Genomic DNA, 21890 nt, shown 5'->3' on the forward strand with positions numbered 1-21890 from the left:
AACCAGCCACGTGGAAGGCACTATTTTTAGGCAATTGGGATATAACGATGAAGAAAATAAAGTGCCTGCTCTTGTGAAGCTTATATTCCAGTGGTGGGACAGTCAACATAAAAGAAAACAAATAATGATGAAGAGAAATTCTCTTAAGAAAAATAAAGCGGGCTTGGGGTTAGGAGAGTGACAGGGATGGAGTAGGTGGGTTTTAGGTAAAGTGGTCAGGATTGACCCCTCTGAAGAGGTGACATCTCAGCAGAAATCTGAATGAAAGAAGGAGTGAGTCATACTAGAGTTGGGAAAGAATGTTCCAGGTGGGAAGGAACATTTATTGCAAACAGTCTATACCTGGGATGAGTGTATTGCATTCTGGAAACAAGAAAATTGCTGTGGTTGGAGCAGACCAAGGAATGAGGAGAGAGGCAGGAACCCAAGGCTTCCTTACGCTTCTGTATCATAAATAATAGTGAGCCTATACCATCACGCATGTGGAAAATGAGACATTTTTGTGAACTGCCACCTGACATAACGTTGCCGCCTCCTCTCTTGTTTGTATCCCGTGTGTTGGCTTAAGGCGTGGAGTCCACTGCTGGACTGGTCATCTTCTCCACGTACCAGCTGCGTGAACTCAGCTAGGACTTTACATCTCCCTTTGTTCTCAACTTCCTGATCTGTAAAATGAGGACAGTGAAACCCACCACGGAGAGTTGTTGCAAGGATTGAATGAGCTAATCCATGTAAATGTTGGTCAAAGGCTACAAACTTTCAGTTACAGGATGAATAAGTTTTGGGGGTGTAATTTACAGCATGGTGACTATAGTTAATAACACTGTATTGTATACTTGAAATTTGCTAAGAGAATAAATCTTAAGTGTTCTCAGCACAAAAGAAAAAGGTAAATATGTGAGGCAAAAAAATAAAGAAAATTATCAGAACAGTGCCTCCATTACTGTCATTATTCTAGAGCCCATGTGTCCAATACTAGCCACGTGTGGCTATGGAACAATTGATGTCAGGCTAGTCTGAATTGAGAAGTACTGTAAGAGTAAACACACCAGATCTCAAATGTTAGTATGAGAAAAAGAATGTAAAAAGTATTTCATTAACACTTGTGTTTATACTGGTTTTGTTGAAATGATAGTTTAAATATATTGGACTAAATAAAATGTATTATTAAAATTAATTGTGCCTGTGTCTTTTTACTTTTTTAAGCGTGGCTACTAGAAAACTTTAAAAGACATATGTAGCTGGCATCATATTTCTTAGGACACTGCTGCTCTGGACAGTGTGCTAGGCACCACAGACTACAAATATGAACAAGGCTTGGTCCAAACCCACAGGTAGCTTGCAAGGTGGTTCTGATCCCAGGGAGAAGATGAGTGAGCTGTGCAAGGCGGGCAGAGAGGGACTGGTCCTCCTTAATCCTTCTAGGAACTGTCTTATCCCTCGCTGTAGCCAGTGGCCTTGGCGACAATGGATGGCTGTGGTTTATTGGTTTGCACACATGATAAAGAAAAAAATCCTTAAGAACTATCCTGCCATTCCCAGGAAGATGGATTCTCTGTGCACTTAAATCTACTATATCTCCTGAATTCCAGGAGAAGGGTGAGCATAGGGAGTGCTCCTCCATCCTCAGGCATGGGGGAAAAAATCAGTCTAATTATATGTGAATTAGCAGAGAATTTCAACCTCCAGGACTGACAGTCTAGGCTCTGGACATGAAGTGGTAAAAGAGAGACTTTTTAGTTGATAACGTTAACTTAGTATCGATAAGTTTCAAAATGCACAAGTAAAGTTGTTCAAATAGTTACATCTGTTGTTATAAACACCTATTACCATTCACTGAACCATTTGCTTTGTATCTGGCACTATGCCATATGCTGTACAAGTTTATCTAGTTTAATCTTAAAAATGACCATATCATTTTCATTTCATGTTTGATGAAACTAAGGCTCAGAAGGGTTAAGTCACTTAACCAAGGTCACACTAGTAAGTGATGGAACTAGAATTTGAACATAAGTCAACCTGGCCCCAAATGTGTGCTCTAACCACTCCACTGTGCTACCCTTTTCACATTATATCCCTCCCCCCACCAACAGCAGCCATGACACCATCAACAATCACAACCTCAACAGCAGCCATAGCGAAAGCAAGACATTTCCTGAAGAAGGACGGTGTTTGGTAGCATTTTGCCTGAATTACATTTTCCTACCTTAACACTCGGGACTCTCCTATTGGTCTACAACAGGGGACACTGGAAGAAACAACTCCATGAAACTGGTAGCTGTATTACCATGAGAGTTCTACTTCGGACGGTCATTACAGTGTCCACTGGAGTTCTCTCAGAAGAAACCTCTCTCTCTGCAACGGAAGCTACAGCCCCCACCCAGGGCTTTCGGCACTGCCCTCTAGTAAACGTGCAGGATTCTAGAGCAGGCATATTATGTCTCAGCTCGTGCTTGGCGGAATCCTAACTTTCACACTTTCTTTTTTCCCTCTTCCCTGATTGTCTCACAAACTGATTTTTATATTTTATATAGTTTGTATGAAATATTACAAGCAAACAAATAAATAAATGAATAGCCAATATACATTTCTGCTTTATAAACTTCCAAAAATAGAGCTTTTTCATGAAAGAACTGTGGACCCCTCCATAGTACACATGATGAGCATACATCTAACTAGGTGAGAGGTAATTGCACTTATCTACCCTTAGCATCATAGTTATCTTTACCTGAGACAAAGTGAAACTGTAATTGCAGTTTACATGATGGCCATCTGTCAAATATTACTGGGTAAATCACCACAGCTCACTTGAAATAAGGCAAACTAGAAAATCTGCAAGCTTCCTGCAACATTAGCCAGGACTCGGTAGAGATCAGTCTTGACAGGCAGAATTTGAGATTTAACCTTTTTTTCCATCATGATGTAAATCTATCTGAGTAAATCTTTACACGTTGGATGGTGTTTCTCAGCCACACACAGATGAGTTCAGTTAATTAACAAAGTACAAGCAACTGCTCTTCAGTCTTATTACATGAAGATGAAAAGGGCTGTGGGCAAGTTAATCTATTACTAGAAGAGTTTGTTTTCTTATTATTTGAAAATGTCTAACTATGTTAAAAGCTATGAAGTAAATAGAAAAGTTTATGTAACATGTTGCAAAGAAAGATGAGGTTCTTATACATATTTAACTTTTATGTGGAGAATAGGGATATGTAGAGAGAATATTATATATATACTATTATATATTACGGATATATTTATCTATATATATGAAATTGGCACAACGAGATTCATCATTTGGAAGTATGCAGTCTTTAAACTTCAGCTTGTAGGCAAGCCAATTTAGTATGGAGTGTAGATTGGCAATGTTAAATATTTATTATATTTGATGTTAATGAACACACAGCAATGAAAGATGAAGATAGAGTTTTACAACATTGTGCCTCTTTGGATTATAATTAGAACCTAACTTTGAACTCATTTAAATATCTGACAAAAATAATTAGTTTGTTGTTTCTTTTTAAAATGTCTGAAAGTATCTTTTTTTCTTCGTAATTAATAAACTAAATTCTCCATGATTTGTGGTAGACAACTGTCGTGGATGCTGTGGTGCGCCAGTGTGGTCCCTCTTCCCATCCCATCTGCTGGGACAGCAGGTGCTGAAGGCTCTCAGCCTCTCTCCTGGAACTGCCCTCAGTTGAGGAGAGCTGACTTGACCAGGTCACACAAACTGGTGGGGGTGGGGGGTAAAAGAGGAGCCCACATCCATTGACTAGGGTATGTGGGGAAACAAAGGCCCATTCAGCCTCTTTGCCTCAAGGTGGGACGACTCTGAAGGACCATCGAGCTCCAGAGCTCCCTATGTGGTCGTCATTTGTTGTACCTGCACTGCAGCTCAATTTCTCCCTCTGCCCAAACCTACCGCCTTCACTTCTCCAAGACGCTGTTCCCAAGAGCACTCTTCAATAGATGGCCTGCGTGCGTCTCTATCTCAGTCTGTTTCATGGAGAATCCACTTAAGACAGAGAAAAACTCTTTAGATATGCTCAGAGAAGAAAGATTAATATATAGCATTCTAATAAACTTCACCAGAAATTCTTTATAATGGTTTTAATTCAAACAAATTTATTAAACATCTATGATGTTCTAGGCATTGTGCTAAGCACTAAAGAGATAAACAAAATAGAATTCTTGATCTCAAAGAACTCGCCGTCATGAAGCACAGACATTACAAGTGAATATAATTCAATTGAGACAAGCCCTATATTAAGCACAGGGATAAACTGCTCTGAAAGAATTGAGAAAGGAATGCCCATCACTCCAGAGAGCCACGAGGCAGGAACGACTTCACTAGGGACATTTGAAAGACATCCTTCAAAAGGCTCAGGTCGTTTGAATCACTCTTTTCCTTCTTTCTCTCACATCTCACATCCAATCTCTTAATAAAAGCTATTACCTCTGTCTTTAAATACATCTAGAGGCCAGGTCTCACCACTACCACTGCTTCCAATCTGTTAACATCTCTCCTAGCCGCAGCCTCGTGACTGGTCTTCCTGTTTCTACCCTTGCCTATCATGGTCTGTTGTCAACACAGCAGTCAGGTGATTCTGCTAAAATAGAAGTCAGATCATGGATTCCTCAGCTTGAAAAAATTCTAAAGTTCCCACCCCATACTAAGAACCAAAGATGTTACACCTACAGGGTCCTAGGCCATCTCTACACTGCCCTTCCCCTTCTTACCTCCAGGCCTTTCCTTTCTCAGCTCACCTAGGAGTCTCCTCTCACTGTGGTCCTGCCACTTGGCCAATCTGGTCTTCTTGGAACCTGCCAGCACACTCCTGCCCCAGGGTATCTGTACTTGCACTACGTGCTCTTCCCTCTGCCTGACTCCCTCCCTCCCCTCCTTCAGCTTTCTTCAACTGTCAACTTCTTCGAGAGGCATTCCCTGACTACCCTCCCCCAGCACAACATAGGCCCCTTTCCTGCTTTACTTTTCTTCATAGCGCCTACCATCTGGTCTGTTCCTGATTATTCTTTATTTTATTTAGAGTTTGCTCTTCCTCCCCAGAACATAAGCTCCATGAGGGCAGGATCACTCAGAACATCAAAACATGGATCATGTTTTGTTTCTGGCTCCATACTCAATACCTACAATTGTCCCAAGAACAGAGTAAATTCTTACTAAATATTGTTGAGTAAATGAATTTTTACAAATAATGAAGGGAAGCAAAAGAAGAGTGAAGCCCTTCAGTATGAACAATAGTTGGAAAGCATAGAAATCAAAGTATTTCTAATCTAGTGTGACTAGAATGGAGAAATTCTCTGTGGTCAGAGCTGGAAACATAGGTTGCATATGTAAACCATGAAAATATGGTTGTTGTGGGCTGAATTGTGTCCCCCAAGTATTCACATGTTGAAGTCCTAACCCCCAGTACCTCAGAATGTGAATTTATTTGGAGATAGGGCCTTAAAGAGGTGATTAACTTAAAATGAAACCATTAGGGTGGCCTTAATCCAATCTGACTGGTGTCCTTATAAGAAGAGAAATTTGGACCTGGACAGTTACAGAGAAAAGACCATGTGAAGACAGAGAGAAGGTGACCATCTTCAACCAAGCAGAGAGGCTTCGGAAGAAGTCAGTACTGCTGGTTTTTTGATCTCAGCCTTCTAGCTTCCCGAACTGTGAGAAAATAAATTTCTCTTGTAAGTCACCCAATCTGTGGTACTTTGTTATGGCAGCCCTAGCAAACTAATACAATGATATATGCCATGGTAAGAAATTTTGCCTTTATCTCACAAGTCACTGTGAAATTTTAAGCAGGGATGGAGAGGAGCTGAGGTGACGAAGATTCCTTTTGCGGTAATGGGAAAGAAGGAGTGGAGCAGGGAAAAGACTTGCGCCATGGACGCTAACGGAGAGGTGTTTGCAACGGTTGGGACCTAGATCAAGGAGAAAGGAAGGAAGAGGAGAGAACGGAAGTGGGAGAAGCATCAGAGCCAGGATTGTGGGGACTTAGTGACACATCAGAGGTAAGTGATATCAACATCCACACAAAACGGCGCTTACAAAATGCAGGCATGCAAAGAGGGTCAGATAATAAAACTTACATGGATTTCAGGGGTCTCATACTTGAGAAAATTTTTCAATATGGAACTTAAGACAGATCATAGCAGCATTCATGCTGCTAAAGGTGTAAATAATACTCATTTAGAAAAGGGGTCTGCAAAGAGAGCTGCAGGCTACATCTCCTTCTTGGGGATAATATGCACATTAGCATATTAAAGAATCTGAGAAGAAAACTCTTGAACTTTTTCCAAAAAAAGTATTTCCTACATTGATTTCATTATGGAACCCTTTTTTGTGAGGCACCTTTAACCTCTCCCCAAACGTGAATACTCTAGAAATTAATGCACTTTGGAAAATAGTGGTGTTTCTTGAAGCACTAGAATGGTTCCAAAATAAATCGAGAAGCTTTGTCTGGGTAATCTCTATGTCCAACAGCAAAACTAGTCAACATTGTCTTAACAAATTAGCAGAATAAACTCATTAAAGGAATATACTTGGTTTTCCTATAACCTAATTACTACCAGATTAAAAAAAAATTCAGAATCTTTTGAAAGTAGCACTAATTCTTTCACATCCCTAAAGGAAAACTACTCAGCGTCTTGAAACAAAAGATAAAATATTCTAGGACTTAAGGGAAAAGTGTAGTTCAAATGCAGAAATCTGGGAGTAGTTTTTGACCAGGTTTCTTTGATGCTAGAGCAGCCATGCTCTAAATTTTCCCATATTCCAGCAGTTTCCGAAACCCACGGTGTCCGGGCGCAGTGACTCACACGCGATGCGCACGTAGGCCTTCCGGCTCTTCGTGGTGCCCGCTGAGCTCCAGGCCACGCACTGGCACCAGTAATCTTCAGGCCCAAAGAGTTCTTCCACTTGCTGGCGCGAAATCTCAATGCTCACTTCCCGGACGATGAGACCTGATCAGAGAAAGGAAGATTTAAGTCAGGAGAAGATTCTACTAAAGAAATACAAAACTTTATACCGTAATTTTTCCCCCATTGATCCTTCTTGATGCCTTAGGTCAACATCCAGATGTTGTCTTTCATCTCCTCTGAGTCTCCTCTGGCTCCAGCTAGTTGACACAACTTTGTCATTCTCTGATTTGCTATTTCAAATCTTCTGGATTCATCAGAAGATGAAAGTGGAGTAGGTCTATCACTCCACAAAATTACACCTTTCCCCATATTTTCACCCTCCACCAAGTTATCTCCCTCTGTCTGTTCAGACGTGAACTTGAATTTCACATCTTCTGAGGTTTCTACCCTCAACCGTATAGGTTGTGGGTAAGATATCCATGTGTTGTACAGCGCTTGACAAATCTAAATCTTCTTAGGAAGACTTAGTTCACATGAAACGAGAGAGAATCATCTAAAATTATAATCATAAGTACATATATCATAAATATATATACATACATACTAGGTTTCATTGTAATATCATCTAGTAATTTACAAATATGTGGTGATTATTTAACAACTAAATTACCTTAACAGTTGGGTTTCAGTTATTAAGGCACATTGCTTTTCTTGAAAGAAATACTAGCCTTCGTTAACAAACCTCTGCTATTCTCTCCAAAGAACGTATGACTTCAAGGTTTTTATGCATGATATTTTGAAAGCCCAAATGTTTCTGTATAATTGTAATGTACCAAAATCCTGTTATAGTGGCCTCCAGTTAAAATGCTCGAATAATTGGAATTTATCTCACAGAATTATGTAATCCTAAATAACAAAAATTGAGCTAATAATCTGGGATTATCATTTTAGGGGTATTTACCTTGAGATATCAAAGCCTATTTCAGAGATTCGTTCTGCAACGTACCTTTTTGCACTGAGCAAGAAGGATTATCTGAACAATATATGTGGACAACCGCCAGTTCTCCACACACACTTCCAGAATGAGAGATGTAGGAAGGGCACCCTTAAAGAGTAGGAGAATTTGCTCTGGGTCAAGTATGAGCTCAGCAAGAAAGATTCAATGTATTGCTTTGTACTATTTATTCATTCATGCATTCATTTATTTATTGAATATTTATTAAATATCAATTACGTAAAAGATATTGCAATAGGCACTTGTGAATCTCTGATGAGTAAAATAGTCATTGTCCTCAATGAACTTATATTATTGTGGGGAGGGGACATATTAACTATAGATTACACGACTTATTATTTAATTACAACTGTGTTCAATGCTACAAAGGAGGAGTAGAGAGACAATGAGAGCGAATAACAAGGGGACCTGGCTTAGAATGAAGGATCCAACATGAGTTAGGTTGGGGAGAGGGACAGGACATATGAGAAGAAGGAGGAAAGAGCATGAGGAGATTGAGAATCCAGGAGAAGACAACTAAGCACTGGACACAAAGAATAGCGGCATGAGATGAAGCTAGAGACAAGAAAGGGACCAGTTCACATACAGTAGACCAGTGGTTCTCAAAGTGTGGACCCCAGAACAGTTTCATCAGCATCACCTGGGAACTTGTTGGAAATGCAAATTCTTGGGCCCCACTCCAGGTTCACTGAATAGAAACCTTTGAGAGTCAGGCCAGCAATCTGTGTTTTTTAACAAGCCCTCCGAGAATTCTGATGCACGCTACAGTCTCAGAGCCACTGTTGTACACCATGTTTAGGATTTGGGATTTCTTTCTGAGAAAAGTGTTTTAAGCAAGTGGATGACATAATCAGATGAGAATTTAATATTTGATTAAATATATGATAATCTCTATCTTGATATGGACAAGATAGAGAGTTTAACTAGTTCTTTAGAGTTTAGTTCCTAAAAGTTACAATTTCTTAAAATGTTTGATCTTGACTTCTTGGTACAGGTGACATGAAAGAGGTGTCATCTGGATATCCTAAAAAGTATTCCAGAACTTATCCTAAAACCTAGCACATGCTCAAGTGGGTAAAAGCACTCATGGAAATTAACACCCACCGGACAGTAGTAGGTGCTGTCCCACTGGGGGGATAAACAGTACTTCCTATCAGGAGCTGATGGGACTGAGTCATAGAAACGACTAAGCCCTTAGGTCTACTCAGGAGTTCCTGAACTGGAAGGAAGCCCAGGAAAGTGAGTTTTATAAGCCCAAGGCAGGGCAAGATCCTGAAGGGATCAAAAAGTTGATTAAGTATGTTTAAAACTATGTTATAAAGTTTTGAAAATTAGCAATCCTTTTATGTTTACATAGTGATCAGTTTAAAAAGAATTTTCAAGTAACTGGAACATCCCAATCCCTCACCCCTCTAAGAAAAGATTAGTATATTATTGTAGCCAATGTCCAGCTAATAAAACAATCTCCACAGCAAAAAATCCCAACTTATTAACATTACTTTCCTGGTCCCTGCTGAGGCCTCTCGTTTGCCTCTTGTAAGTATTCTCATTGTCCTGATATCTGGAAATCCATGCAAAGACAGAGCACAGCTCTCCCTCCTCTTCCCCCACCTTTCTTTTTAAACCACTTTCTGGTGTTTAATACTTTTGCCTATTTTACTTGTTTACACCTTCTCTCTTCATGTAGCAATTCAGTTACTGGAAACAACACTCTTCCTTTAAAGGTTGTTGCTATAAATTTACAGTCACCAAAGGGCTGGTAAACCTGCAGAGCGTATTTCCTCAGCACTATAATGGCTCTTTCCCAAATGCAGAGCAGCAGCAAATGGGCTCAGGATATTAAAACCACATACAAATATTTTGTGTCCCAAGGTGATAACTTCAGGTTTCAAACCCTGCCCCCCTTTTACTTAAAGCAATTACAGGAAACCTAATTAGATGCCAGGGGAACTGCACTAGGGCCACTGTATCCTTTAGTCCAAATAGGCTCATGGATGTTTCTACTGCCCACAAACCTGAAGCCGTTTAAGAAGCCACAGACCAACCCTCCTGCTGCAGGGATTATTCATAGTATGAATGTTCTGAATTGTGCGGCCCAGGCTCCCTGTGGGCACAGGAGTCGAGCACACACCGATTTTTGTCTTCAGCTGCACAGACGCCCCTTTCAGGAGGAGAGGGATTAATTACAGTTGTGTACAGTTGTACTGCCACATGCCCAAAGTTTACATGCCAACTTTTGGTCAATGACTCAAGAACAAGAAAGAACTGAAGCATAAAGTACCTACAGTTACACTTACAGCTTAGAATTCCCTAGAATTAGCTGCATTACTCAGATTCTGAGTTACTTGGTTGCATACCATCTTTCCATTGCCATAGGTAAGTTCATTACCTATGACATTCTGTTCATCAAGCCAGAGGCTAGTGGTTTGGGTAAAAGTAGGTAATATCCTTTCTCTTTGTAAGTGCAATTTCAAATCCGCTTGAAGTCTTGAGACGGAAAAAGCAAGCTGCCTTGAAATTTGAAATGCCATCAGTATTACTTCCAAGCCAGGTTGCTTTGAAGAGCAGCTGGGAAGTTGAAATTGGTTTCAGGTTATTTAAGGGTGGGGAGGGGCGGAAATGCTTCAGTCTACAGGATTTACTCAAATACAAATGCGTATTTTCCATCACATCTGATAACATCAAAGATTTCCCATCACTCTTCTTCCTTTAATAGCGGCATCTCAAGGATGGGTGCTGTTTGAAGTTTGCAGTGATTTGCTTTTATGATAGGATTCATTGTGGTTTGGGAGCCAGAGTGCAGGAAAGTAATTAGCATGCTATACCAAGAAGTCTTTAATGAGTACGAATATGCATTTGTTAACAGGGAGTTTCAAAAGATTTTAGAAATCCAGATGCAAATGCAACCCTCTGATTGGATCTTTGTGAGGCTATACATGAATATGACAATAAAATCTCGCAAATGACATTTATTACTTATCTTTTACATAATTTTAATTGCATAATAGTGTTTTTCATCACAAATAGTGTTTTTCTAGGAGATTACTAGAAAGTGATCACAAATACATGATAAAAACTGTTACATAATTGTTTAAAACAATATCCACATTCCCCCAGAAATGTAATCAGTAGTGCTATCAACAAATATTAAAAGTCCACTAACGTCAAAAATTACGTTCCAGAAATGTATAGATGGATCAAACAGCACCTCCAGCTTTGTGCTGTTTATTTATCTTGTTTATTAGATATCCTCAAAAATCATGCATCATCTTAAAAGATTTTTAAAATGTGGTCATCAGATCTACACCTTCTGATACCCTGCGTACGTTTCACTAAAAGCATCCTAATTGCACGTTAGACTTAGGTGTCATGTGTGCCTGAGTTGTATTTCTCATTCGTCCCAATTACTTCATCTTTCCTATAGCAGAGCGGAGTTTTGAGACATCATGTTGTGCAGACCTGGCAATTCTACTTCTTCCAGCACTTCCCTGTTGGGAGAAGAGCTGCAGAGGCCACCCTACCAAATCTCAGTACAGTACATTCACAGTTAGGACACGAGTTGGTGGGAAAGGCACAAAGCTGCAGGTAAGGATGTTCTGGAATATATTACAACATTTTATTGAATTAGTGTGGTCTCTTTTTCATGCTTTTATCCAGAGCTTAATCCTATTAGTTTTCACTAACATGATCTAAATATGAAACATATCAGTTCTAGATGTCTTAACATGAATTAAATCATACAAAATACCATCATTATTTAAAAGGATATCATACCATAAAAAACTGATAATTATTTTAGCAACTTATAACTCTCACTAAAATGGTCAAGATATGATCACTTGAAAGGCAGAACTTAACAATCAAGACATTGTTTTATGTTACATAAAGTCATTTGACAATCTTGAAACTACATCAGGAAAAGAAGACACTATAAACACACAATTTAGTAACTTTCCTCTGAAATGTTTTCCTTGAATTTTTAATATAATACTTAATATATAAATAGGCCATTTAATTAACTAAAATTATTTTGTGTAATTGAGAATTACAACTTACTGATGTATTAGATTTATTATGAGTATAATCCTGTTAAAATTACATTTAATATCTTGGTGATCAAGATGAATTTACCCCAAAAGTTAGAGAATAACATAGTTGGGACTGAATGGTTCAAGAGATTTGCTTGGAAGCATTTCATACCTAGGTCATTGACTTGATTCCTTTTTATGTGATAGTTTCTAGTTCCTTGGTTTTGTTTGGCATCCTGTTTCCAGTGAGGATCTGTGTTTTGTTTTGTTATATTTTTGTTTTGTCTAGAACTGAGAAGGAAATATTCATTGGATTGTGTATCTGGAGTGGGGAGACTTCTAGTGCTTCTAGAAAGCTATATGACAACTGTAGATAAATGCAATTTTCCCCTTTGAAACTTGAAATTTTAATTGCAAGATGATACTAAAATAGAGCAACAAATGCTACTTACTCTGACAATGTTAACACTGTATTCCCCTTTCCTTCGCAAGAGTGTCAGGTTTTTGATGTTACAGGAGAACCAGTCCTCCTATTTTTGATTTGACTTTCCAACCACCATCAAACTTAGAGCTGCAAGTATGAAGGATAATTGGAGTGGTAGGCATGCAAAATATTCTCTCTTACATATGGAGTTGTAATGAGTTGATAGAAATTAATCCTATCAGCTTTGGCCCATCATTTAATTCCTATTCTTAACTATCATGATGAAAATCTTTTTGAATCTCTGTTACAAGAAGTCTTTCTGAGACCAAAATGGGAACTAAAATGCTTTCTGCAATTAACCTCTGCCTTGTGTGTCAATGTTCTTTAGAATGTAAAGAAGCAATTTTATAAAAACATGATGGCAATTTGTTTAATTTGGAAGGGCACAAAGCACATTCCACTGAGACAGCAAATGCATTACTCATCTAAATATTTTTCCTAAAACATCAAACTTATTATACATGTGTTTGAATGCATATTCCAACACCTTTCTTTGAAAGTATGTCTTAATAATTATCTAAATCTAACTACATGTGTTCCTTTCTGTCCTTATTTCATGCAATTCATTAGTAATTTCAATAGAAATTAATTTTAACAAAACTTTTTAAAAAGTTTCCCATCAGTAAGGGTGGGGAATAATAATGTGTTCTTGGAGATCTAGTTAACTGTGTACTTGTGAAGTATAGACTTACTATTACTTTTGTCCAGTCATTCATTCAATAGGTATTTATTGAGACTCTACACTGTGCCAGGCACTCTTCTATGTGCTAGGGATACAGTGGTAAAGAAGGTAGATAGGGTCTCTGTCCTCCTGTGGGTTACAGTCCATCATAGAGATAGTTCTTGAGCACCTACTGCATGCACGGTAGTTTCCAAGGGAGCCATAGAGATGAAATGCTTATGGATCCTTCCTTCAGAAGTTTACTGTCTAATATTAGAGATAAAAATAGGGGTTTAGTGAGTTAAGGGACTCTGTCATATGCCTTGTGTATCCATCAATACGTTAACGGGCACAAATACTGTCCAGATAATGTATGTTAAATGAATGAGTTGTACATATATAGCTATAATACAAAGTAGTGTTAAGCCCCAGATATAGGTAAATTTAGTTGTAACTCAGAAGAGTAAAGGCCACTAGTATTTTTTGATCATCTACCATGTGTCTCAGTTAATCCACATAATAATCCTTGGGGATTAGTATTGTTGTACCTATAATATAAGTAAGAAGTAGAGGTCAGAATTTGAAGAATTGTTCACACAGCCAATAATTACCAAAATCAGGATTTAGATTCACATTTGTCTGAATCCAAAGTTCCTATTCTTTTCACTACACCAGGGTTCCTCAAACTGTGTCTCAAAAAAGTGTTCTTTGGTTGAATAAGTTTGGGGATTTCTATTTAATACATCTTCCTCTCAGAAACTCAGAATGCACATCAATATATCGAAACATTGGTCAAAAATTCTGCCATAAAGAAGACCGTTTAATTTGAACTGCCACCATTTCCCCTAAATTTATTAAACCATAGAACCCTACAGTCAACATAAACACAGAATCTCATCTCTTTATGGTTTTCAATGTGGGATTGTTTAGTATTCTCCAGATGTTGATCTACTGAATAAAAGTAATCCATTACTTGGAAAAATGCTGAAAACCTCGTGAAGAAAGCTATAGTGAAATAGCTTCAGATGGAGAGATCAGGGGAAACATGGGGAAATGGAGTATTTTAGTTTGATGCTGAAGCATAGTTTGGGTTTAAAGACTTAGAGAGGAATCAGAGACACTTCAGGAGGAGAGAGTAGCACAAAGCCAAAAGGCAGAGACGAAAAAAGCATGGAGGACTACAGAGGACAGCAGTTTACATGAATTGAGTAAAGACCACGGAATTACAGTCTTGCACCGCATAATGATGTTTCGATCAATGACGGACCACATGTATGATGGTGGTCCCATGAGATTTGTACCACATAGCCTAGGTGCGTAGTAGGCTATCCCATCTAGGTTTGTGTAAGTACACTCTTATGATGTTTGCACAATGATGAACTCGCCTAACGATGCATTTCTCAGAATGCATCCCCCTCCTTAAGCAACATATGACTGTATATAGAAGAGAGATTCATGGTGAGCCTTGAATGGCAGCTAGAAAAGTATGTTCTCTGGAGTGGGAGCTTGTGATAATTGTAAGTTGGTGAAATGACATTTTTTTAAATGACATACACTTTAGGAAGATTAACCCGTCTCAACTAGTAAACAAGGCTAATCTGATTTACTTTAATGGAATTTCAATAATTTTAATTATTATTACAAAATTTGTTTTCAGATCTATGATTGTACATCATTAATAAGTGTTAAGAGCAATATTCTTGAAGACCCTCTGAAAACACTGACAATGGAAACCAGGCACATATAGCCAAAATAATCATTCCTCATATTGTTGGGCTTTCATTTTGTACTGATCCCGAATGATTTAGAAACAAGCCTTAAGAGCAATCACCTCTGGATTGACTGCCACTTAGAATATTGCTCAAACACAGTTTATTGGGGACAGCTATTTGTTTATCTTGAAAGCAATACATTTCATATTCTTAAGGACACTTTTAAACTAAACTGTAAAACTTTTTTGAAAGTTCAACTCATCCAGGACAATTATTATTACAACTAGGGGACTAGACAAATATTCATCTAACACATAACAACCTAGTGATCTATTTAGATAAGAAAATTAATTCTGGTTCTGTGTTTACTCTCTGACTTTTGGAAAATCTTAAATTCTTCAAACCTTGGTTTCCCAACTTGTAAAATGAGGCTAAAAATTTGTTTGTCTTGGGTTGTGAGAAAAAAACTAGAATATCAGCTACAAAAGTACTTGAAATCTATAAAATTCCTTTTAATTTTACCGTATAATAATAACAATTATTTTGAGAATAAAACTATATTCTATTCACAAAATTACCATTGGAGGTACTAACATAGACTTAGGAGAGGGGAGAGGCACCCTGATTGGAAATTATTTTAGGCACATACCCAGATGAGAAAGACCTGGCTGGTTTTGGAAATTTTCAGTCGAGTTGGGAGAGTTAGGTCTGGGTGGGAGGTCAATTGTCCAGGGCAATGCAGGTATGGCTACGATACTTAGAAATGGGGTTTGAACAGCAGGAATGAGTTCTAGTCATTTGCCTTTAAGTTTCTTGTCCTTCAGCCAAGTCACCTAGGATTTTACTAATCCCCTAGGATCCCCACTATATTAAAGTGTAGAGAGAGAGAGAGGAGGCACCCTCATATGATGAGTGGAAGAGTCTATTTATTTTGGCAACCAAAATGCTTGCACAGCTCATCCACTTCCTATGCCTATTCCGTTACACAGATGAGGCAGGGACATTAAGCAACTGAATGAAAATTACTAAGTAGGCTAGTTCTGACTAATTTGGGGCAGAATAAGCAAACTTCCACAGTTTAATGAAGATTTAAAATTGATGAGCACAATCACTTCTTGTAGGGTCTTTCTTTACATTCCGACTAGAATGTGAGCTCCGTCAGGGTGGAGATGTTTGTTTGTTACATGCAGTCGCTGTGGTATAGAACATACCTGGCACACACTGTAAGCATACAATAAATATTTGTTGAATCAGTGAAAGAATATTTTCCCCAGAACACTATTACATACTTATTTAAAGGGTATGTGATTATGTCCGAAAATATGTTAAAGGAAAAGAACTTTCAGTCATGATGGCAGTTGTACCTCCTACTCTAGCCAGAAAGACATCATCAAACACAACTTTGAATTAATCTTTGAACATGCTTGGCATTCACACTAAGAATGGGGGAAAAAAGTGGAGTTATAATACTTTTTAGAGCCTCCAAAATTGTTTATAATTCCTGAGTAAACACAGATCAAGTACCAATGAAAAGACTCTTTTTTCTTTTCCTTTTTTAAAAAGAACTCTAATATGCAAGAACGACTCTAATTTATAACAAGAAGGAAAAATTAACTTGTGAAATTTCATGTAGAGATGAAAAATATTACCATTTCACATTTTCAAGCCAGGGGTATGTATTTTCAACTCCTGCTGAAACACCAATTTTCAATTTTAACTTATTATATAGGGACTGAGAAATAACTATGTGTTCTGATATTTCCAAAATATTTCTATATATTCTGAGATCCTCGCCTCAAATCATTCTTTTATCATTCCAAAGGAGTGATGATTCAATAAAAACAATACAACCAAGTTTAATGCATTTAAATTTTTCTTTCTTTCTTTTTTTATACAGAGAATGTCTCTTTGCACTTTTGCTGATTCTAAGCTATGTATACTTAGTTTTTGATAAACAATAATCCAAATTATAATATAATGCAATAGGAAAAACAAGGAATTGAATTTTTAAGAAATCACAATGACACTGAAATACTAATAACTATCAAGTCAAATGAAATTTGGATTAATGAAATCTGGATTATTGTTTTTTTGTGGTATGGAAGTGTTTACTGAGTGAGAGAGCTAAATGTAGGAAAAAACAGAATATTAGACTAAAAGAAAGAAAACCAGATTTTTGGTCCTGGCTTGGCCACCATCATCAGTAACTTTAGGCAGGGCATTAAATTTCTCATTTTCTTAAACTTTAAATCAATAAATAGATAGAAAGTGCTTTCCCAGCGTATTTCACAGGGCCATTATGGGATCAAAAGACATCTTGAAGACAAAGTACCTTTAGAGACAGACTGCATGGGAAAGACTTCCAGCATCGTAGCTCTTCTGGGAACAAGACCACATTTTCTAGCTTCCTTTGTTTTAGAAGTAGCCACAAAAGCAATTCTAGTCAACAGAATGTGAGTGGAAGGAACATGTACCTTTTCTTGGCCAAGTTGTTGAAGAAGCTGCTGAGTGTCCTCTCTGCTATTTTTCCTTTTCTGCTAGCTGGATGCAGAAGAGGATGAGGCTTGAGAGGACGGCAGAGCCACAAGATGGAAGGAGTCTGGGTCCATGCCTGACCAAAGGGAACAGAGCTGCCCTACAACTAAGGGTGCCTTCCTGGGACCGTGATGTAAACAGATGCACCATTCTATCACATTTGAGCCATTCTATCTTTGGGGAGGTCTAATTGCTACTGCAGCTTAGCATAATACAGATTTCAATGATACAGAGTACATATAGTATGCTTGGCACAGAGTAGGTATTCATAAATGACTATTGGAAAAATAGATGAAGAAAATACTTATTAATCCCTTAACACTTTGGTCTTTTTTACCATGATTCAGTGTTTAGCTCCAAATTACTAAAAAAAAAATTTTATTTGGTAACATCTTGTTAAATACACAGAAGAATTTCTATTACTTCTGAGAGTTTTCAAATATCTGAATGTGTGATTTTAATATTTATGCTCAAAATGCTATATAACAGAGGAATCTGCTTATTATGTAACAAAAATATTAATTTAAAAATGTTATGCTTGCAATATTTTTCAAAATAGCATTTCCAACATAAATGTTGAACAAATTGATGCAAAACACTAGGTTATAACGTTTTATTACCAGTATCATTTCCTTTACAATCTATCTTATTTTGACGTTTTCACATTAGATAGCAAAACATAAACTTGAACAACAGAAGAGTGACACCTGATTCTGAATGTTGTGTGTAACTTGTAAGGTCTTCATGTCCATTCTGCACTGGCATCACAGAGAAAAAGAAGGAGAGGACTGTCTCCCACCACGAGCTCCAATTCCCTGAGATATTTATGTAACTGTGAAATCCTGCCAACTGAGCAAACAGCTTCAATCATGTGTCTGCTCATCTCTCCAGGAAAAGTTTTCTTCCCCTTCCTTTCTTTTACAGTGTATCCCCCTCAAAGCATACATGCCTAGTGGATAAACAATCTCCACAGGAGAACAGGAGAGCCATTACATACTTGCAGTTCAGTGTCATGAGGTGTGGAATCACAGTAAGTAATATTTTGTGATGATACTAACAGTAATATAGATGATGACATTTTCATGACTTAGCCATGTTACTATTTTTTTTTTTTTTGTGAGGAAGATCAGCCCTGAGCTAACATCCATGCCAATCCTCCTCTTTTTGCTGAGGAAGACCAGCTCTGAGTTAACATCTATTGCCAGTCCTCCTCCTTTTTCTCCCCAAAGCCCCAGTAGATAGTTGTATGTCATAGTTGCACATCCTTCTAGTTGCTGTATGTGGGACGGGGCCTCAGCATGGCCAGAGAAGTGGTGCGTCGGTGCGCCGGTGCGCGCCCGGGATCTGAACCCGGGCCGCCAGTAGCGGAGCGCGCACATTTAACCGCTAAGCCACCGGGCCGGCCCTAGCCACGTTTTTAGTAAAGGGAAATTAGTGGATAGGGCTGTCCAGTCTGAAGGATACATACTACATGCTGACAAATATACTGGGTTTCAGCATCAAGTGGATATGTTATATGGAAGTATACACGTGCACCTAACATCACCGTGTATATTTATATACATATCATTCATCTCATATTTTCTTTTACCTACCAGTTGGAATGCATTTACTTCATAGCCTATTATAAGCCCATTTAGTCACATTTTTGTCAGATCCCACTCGTATATGCAGTGTCAAATAAAATGGTGGTTAACAAATGTCCTTGGAAATATGTTTAGAGATAAATAATGAACTGTGATATCTAGTCATAAATGTACATTTTTACTCTCAGAATCCTAAAAGAAAGATAGCCTGACCTATTACATACATATATGAAAAAAGAGAAATAATTATTGAGCAATCATGTAAAAGCTGCCTGGTTTATTACTCTTGAATGAATATACTATAGACAAAAAAATAAAATGTTATCGTTCAAGAAATCCTACTGCAAAGAAAATATGAAAGGATGGAGAGTCACCCTTTCCATCATAAGTGCTCTTTGTCACAACTCCATGGGCTTGGGGCGTGGGCCCAGCCCCACAGCACACAGAGCTGTAGGATGCTCAGAAGGCCAGCCCTATCGGCCAGCCCTCCCGCAGGCACTGCTCCAGCTGACCAAGGCTCGCTTCTAATTTACGGCAAGACAGTCTGACAAGCAGACTGAGAGGAGAGCAGAGATGAAAATGCAGATCAAGGACAGATAAAAATATGTGCACCTTGAAAAATACAAACAAGACTTTTAGGTAATAATGTACAGGGACATATCTATTGAAAAATGAGAAGGACACAATTGCTTCTTTCTCGTCATAACTTTCACAATCCCCTTTAGCTTGTCTACCCTAACCTCTCTCCATAATCCAATGTCTGTACACTTCCTACATCTATACTTACTTAAATAATACAGATTTATGTCCCCTGCACATATCTCATAAATGTCAACCCATCCCTCTCCCCAAAGCTTCTTGCTACTCAGCAGGTTTCAGGTTTGTTTTAAAAACCTATCATGTGGGGCCAGCCTGGTGGCGCAGCGGTTAAGTGAGTGTACTCTGCATGGGCTGCCAGAGGGTCGCAGATTCAGATCCCGGGTGCACACTGACGCACCGCGTGTCAAGCCATGCTGTGGCAGCGTCCCATATAAAGTGGAGGAAGATGGGCACAGATGCTAGCCCAGGGCCAGTCTTCCTCAGCAAAAACAAAAAACAAAAAAACTATCATGCGGGTGATCCCTTAGCAATACTTTGAAGTTCCATCCCTATTAAAAGTGAAGGGGGGCCGGCCCTGTGGTGTAGCAGTTAAGTGCTTGCGCTCTGCTGCTGGTGGCCTGGGTTCGGATCCAGGGTGTGCACCAGTGCACCGCTTGTCAGGCCATGCTGTGGCGGCCTCCCATATAAAGTGGAGGAAGATGGGCACAGATGTTAGCCCAAGGCCAGTCTTCCTCAGAAAAAAGAGGAGGATTGGCATGGATGTTGGCTCAGGGCTGATCTTCTTCACCAAAAAAAAGAAAAAAAATGAAGCGAGATCTGGTGTCCTAAGAAGAAAAATAATGATAGCTCATGGCTATTATTTCATACGTTCCTGACTATGAAATAAATGTCACTGCTTTAAAAGAAAATTAGAACACATATGCCAAAGTAAAAAAAAAAGGCAAAAATAAAATTTAGCAGGTAAAAGGGACTGCATACAACCTTGCCAAAGGTTCATGTTTTACATAAAGCTGCAGCTGGGACTTCACAAAGGAAATCTCTGCACTTTTTATTTCTGGTTCAGAGGATTTACATGCTCTTTCTAATGATCGGGGCCTTCAGCACTGGGTAATGTCTCCCTGGCCCCAGCTTAGCGCTCATGCAAAATTGAAGCACTTTGGAGGCGGCTTAGAAGCTGCAGATGAATCTCAATGTGTAGGAAAAGGCATAATGGCTGTTTAGCACTTGCTAGGAGAAGCTGAGGAAATCAGGGAGAAAAATCTATTGAACTCAAGCCATCTGGGAAGCCAACTGACAGCGACTGCATTAACAGCATGTTTACATTCCCATTGTGTTGCCAGGCCAAGAAAAAGTGTGTGTATGTGTGTGAGTGTGTGTGTGTGGAATGGAAGTTATCAACTGCAGCTCTTTTGATTGTATTGGCTATTTTGGTTTGGTTTTGGCAATTATGTAGGGAAAGAATTTTCATGAGAAACGTGGCTATGAGAATTTTTGGGTCTCTGTGAGACAGCATGAACTGTTAAGAGTGCAGAGGTTGGCAAGGATGCCATGGGCATGAGGAAAATGAGCAATATGCAGAAACCTGGCGGAGCAGCCTTTTTCCTGTATCTGGCCCACAGCACAGCGCAACAGATTGGGGGAGGCTCCAGAAAGCTGGTAAAGAACACTAGGGAATGCTTTCAATCCCTGTTACATTTATAGTTAACTTAAAAATACTGATCAAATCAGGGAAAATAGCCAGGTAAATGCCTTCATTTTCGGCCCCCATCACCCCTACTCACGGCCTCCATTATCATGGCCCATTTTTTCATGGTATTTAATAGACTATTTTTTAGAGCAGTTTTAGATTCCCAGCAAAATTGAGAGGAAGGTACAGAGATTTCCCGTAGACCTCCCATACCCACACATGCATAGCCTCCCCTATTGTCAACATCTCCCATCAGGGTGGCACATTTGTTACAATTGATGAGCCTACATTGACACACCGAAAGTCCATAGTTTACATTAGGGTTCACTCTTGGTGTTGTACATTCTATGGATTTGGATAAATGTAATGACATGTAACCACCAGTATAGTATCATACAGAGTATTTTCACTGCCCTAAATATCCTCTGTGCTCTGCCAATTCATCGCTCCCTCCCCTCGCAACCCTGGCAACCACTAATCTTTTTATGATCTCTATAGTTTTGCCTTTTCCAGAATGTCACAGAGTGAGAATTATACAGTGTGCAGCCTTTTCAGATTGGCTTCTTTTACTTAGTAACATCCATTTATGTTTCCTCCATATCTTTTTATGACTTGACAGCTCATTTCTTTTTAGTGCTAAATAATATTCCATTGTCTGGATGTACTACAGTTTATTCCTTCTCCTACTGAAGGACATCTTGGT

General features: G+C 38.7%; 1 protein-coding gene across 2 annotated transcripts in view; it reads right to left on the minus strand.

Annotated features, from left to right (window-relative positions):
• Positions 1-21890, minus strand: part of UNC5C (unc-5 netrin receptor C) — a 375945-nt gene that overhangs the window by 128978 nt on the left and 225077 nt on the right. For both annotated transcript variants that reach the window (XR_015552960.1, XM_004430980.3), the window contains exon 3: positions 6838-6981. Coding sequence is in view for 1 of the 2 variants with exons in the window: in XM_004430980.3 (XP_004431037.1) it covers positions 6838-6981 (144 nt within the window). In the remaining variant the exon portion in view is untranslated. The remainder of the gene's footprint in view (positions 1-6837; positions 6982-21890) is intronic.

This window comes from Ceratotherium simum, chromosome 8 (assembly GCF_057802395.1).
Source record: "Ceratotherium simum simum isolate JZ-2026a chromosome 8, ASM5780239v1, whole genome shotgun sequence".
Taxonomy (NCBI): domain Eukaryota; kingdom Metazoa; phylum Chordata; class Mammalia; order Perissodactyla; family Rhinocerotidae; genus Ceratotherium; species Ceratotherium simum.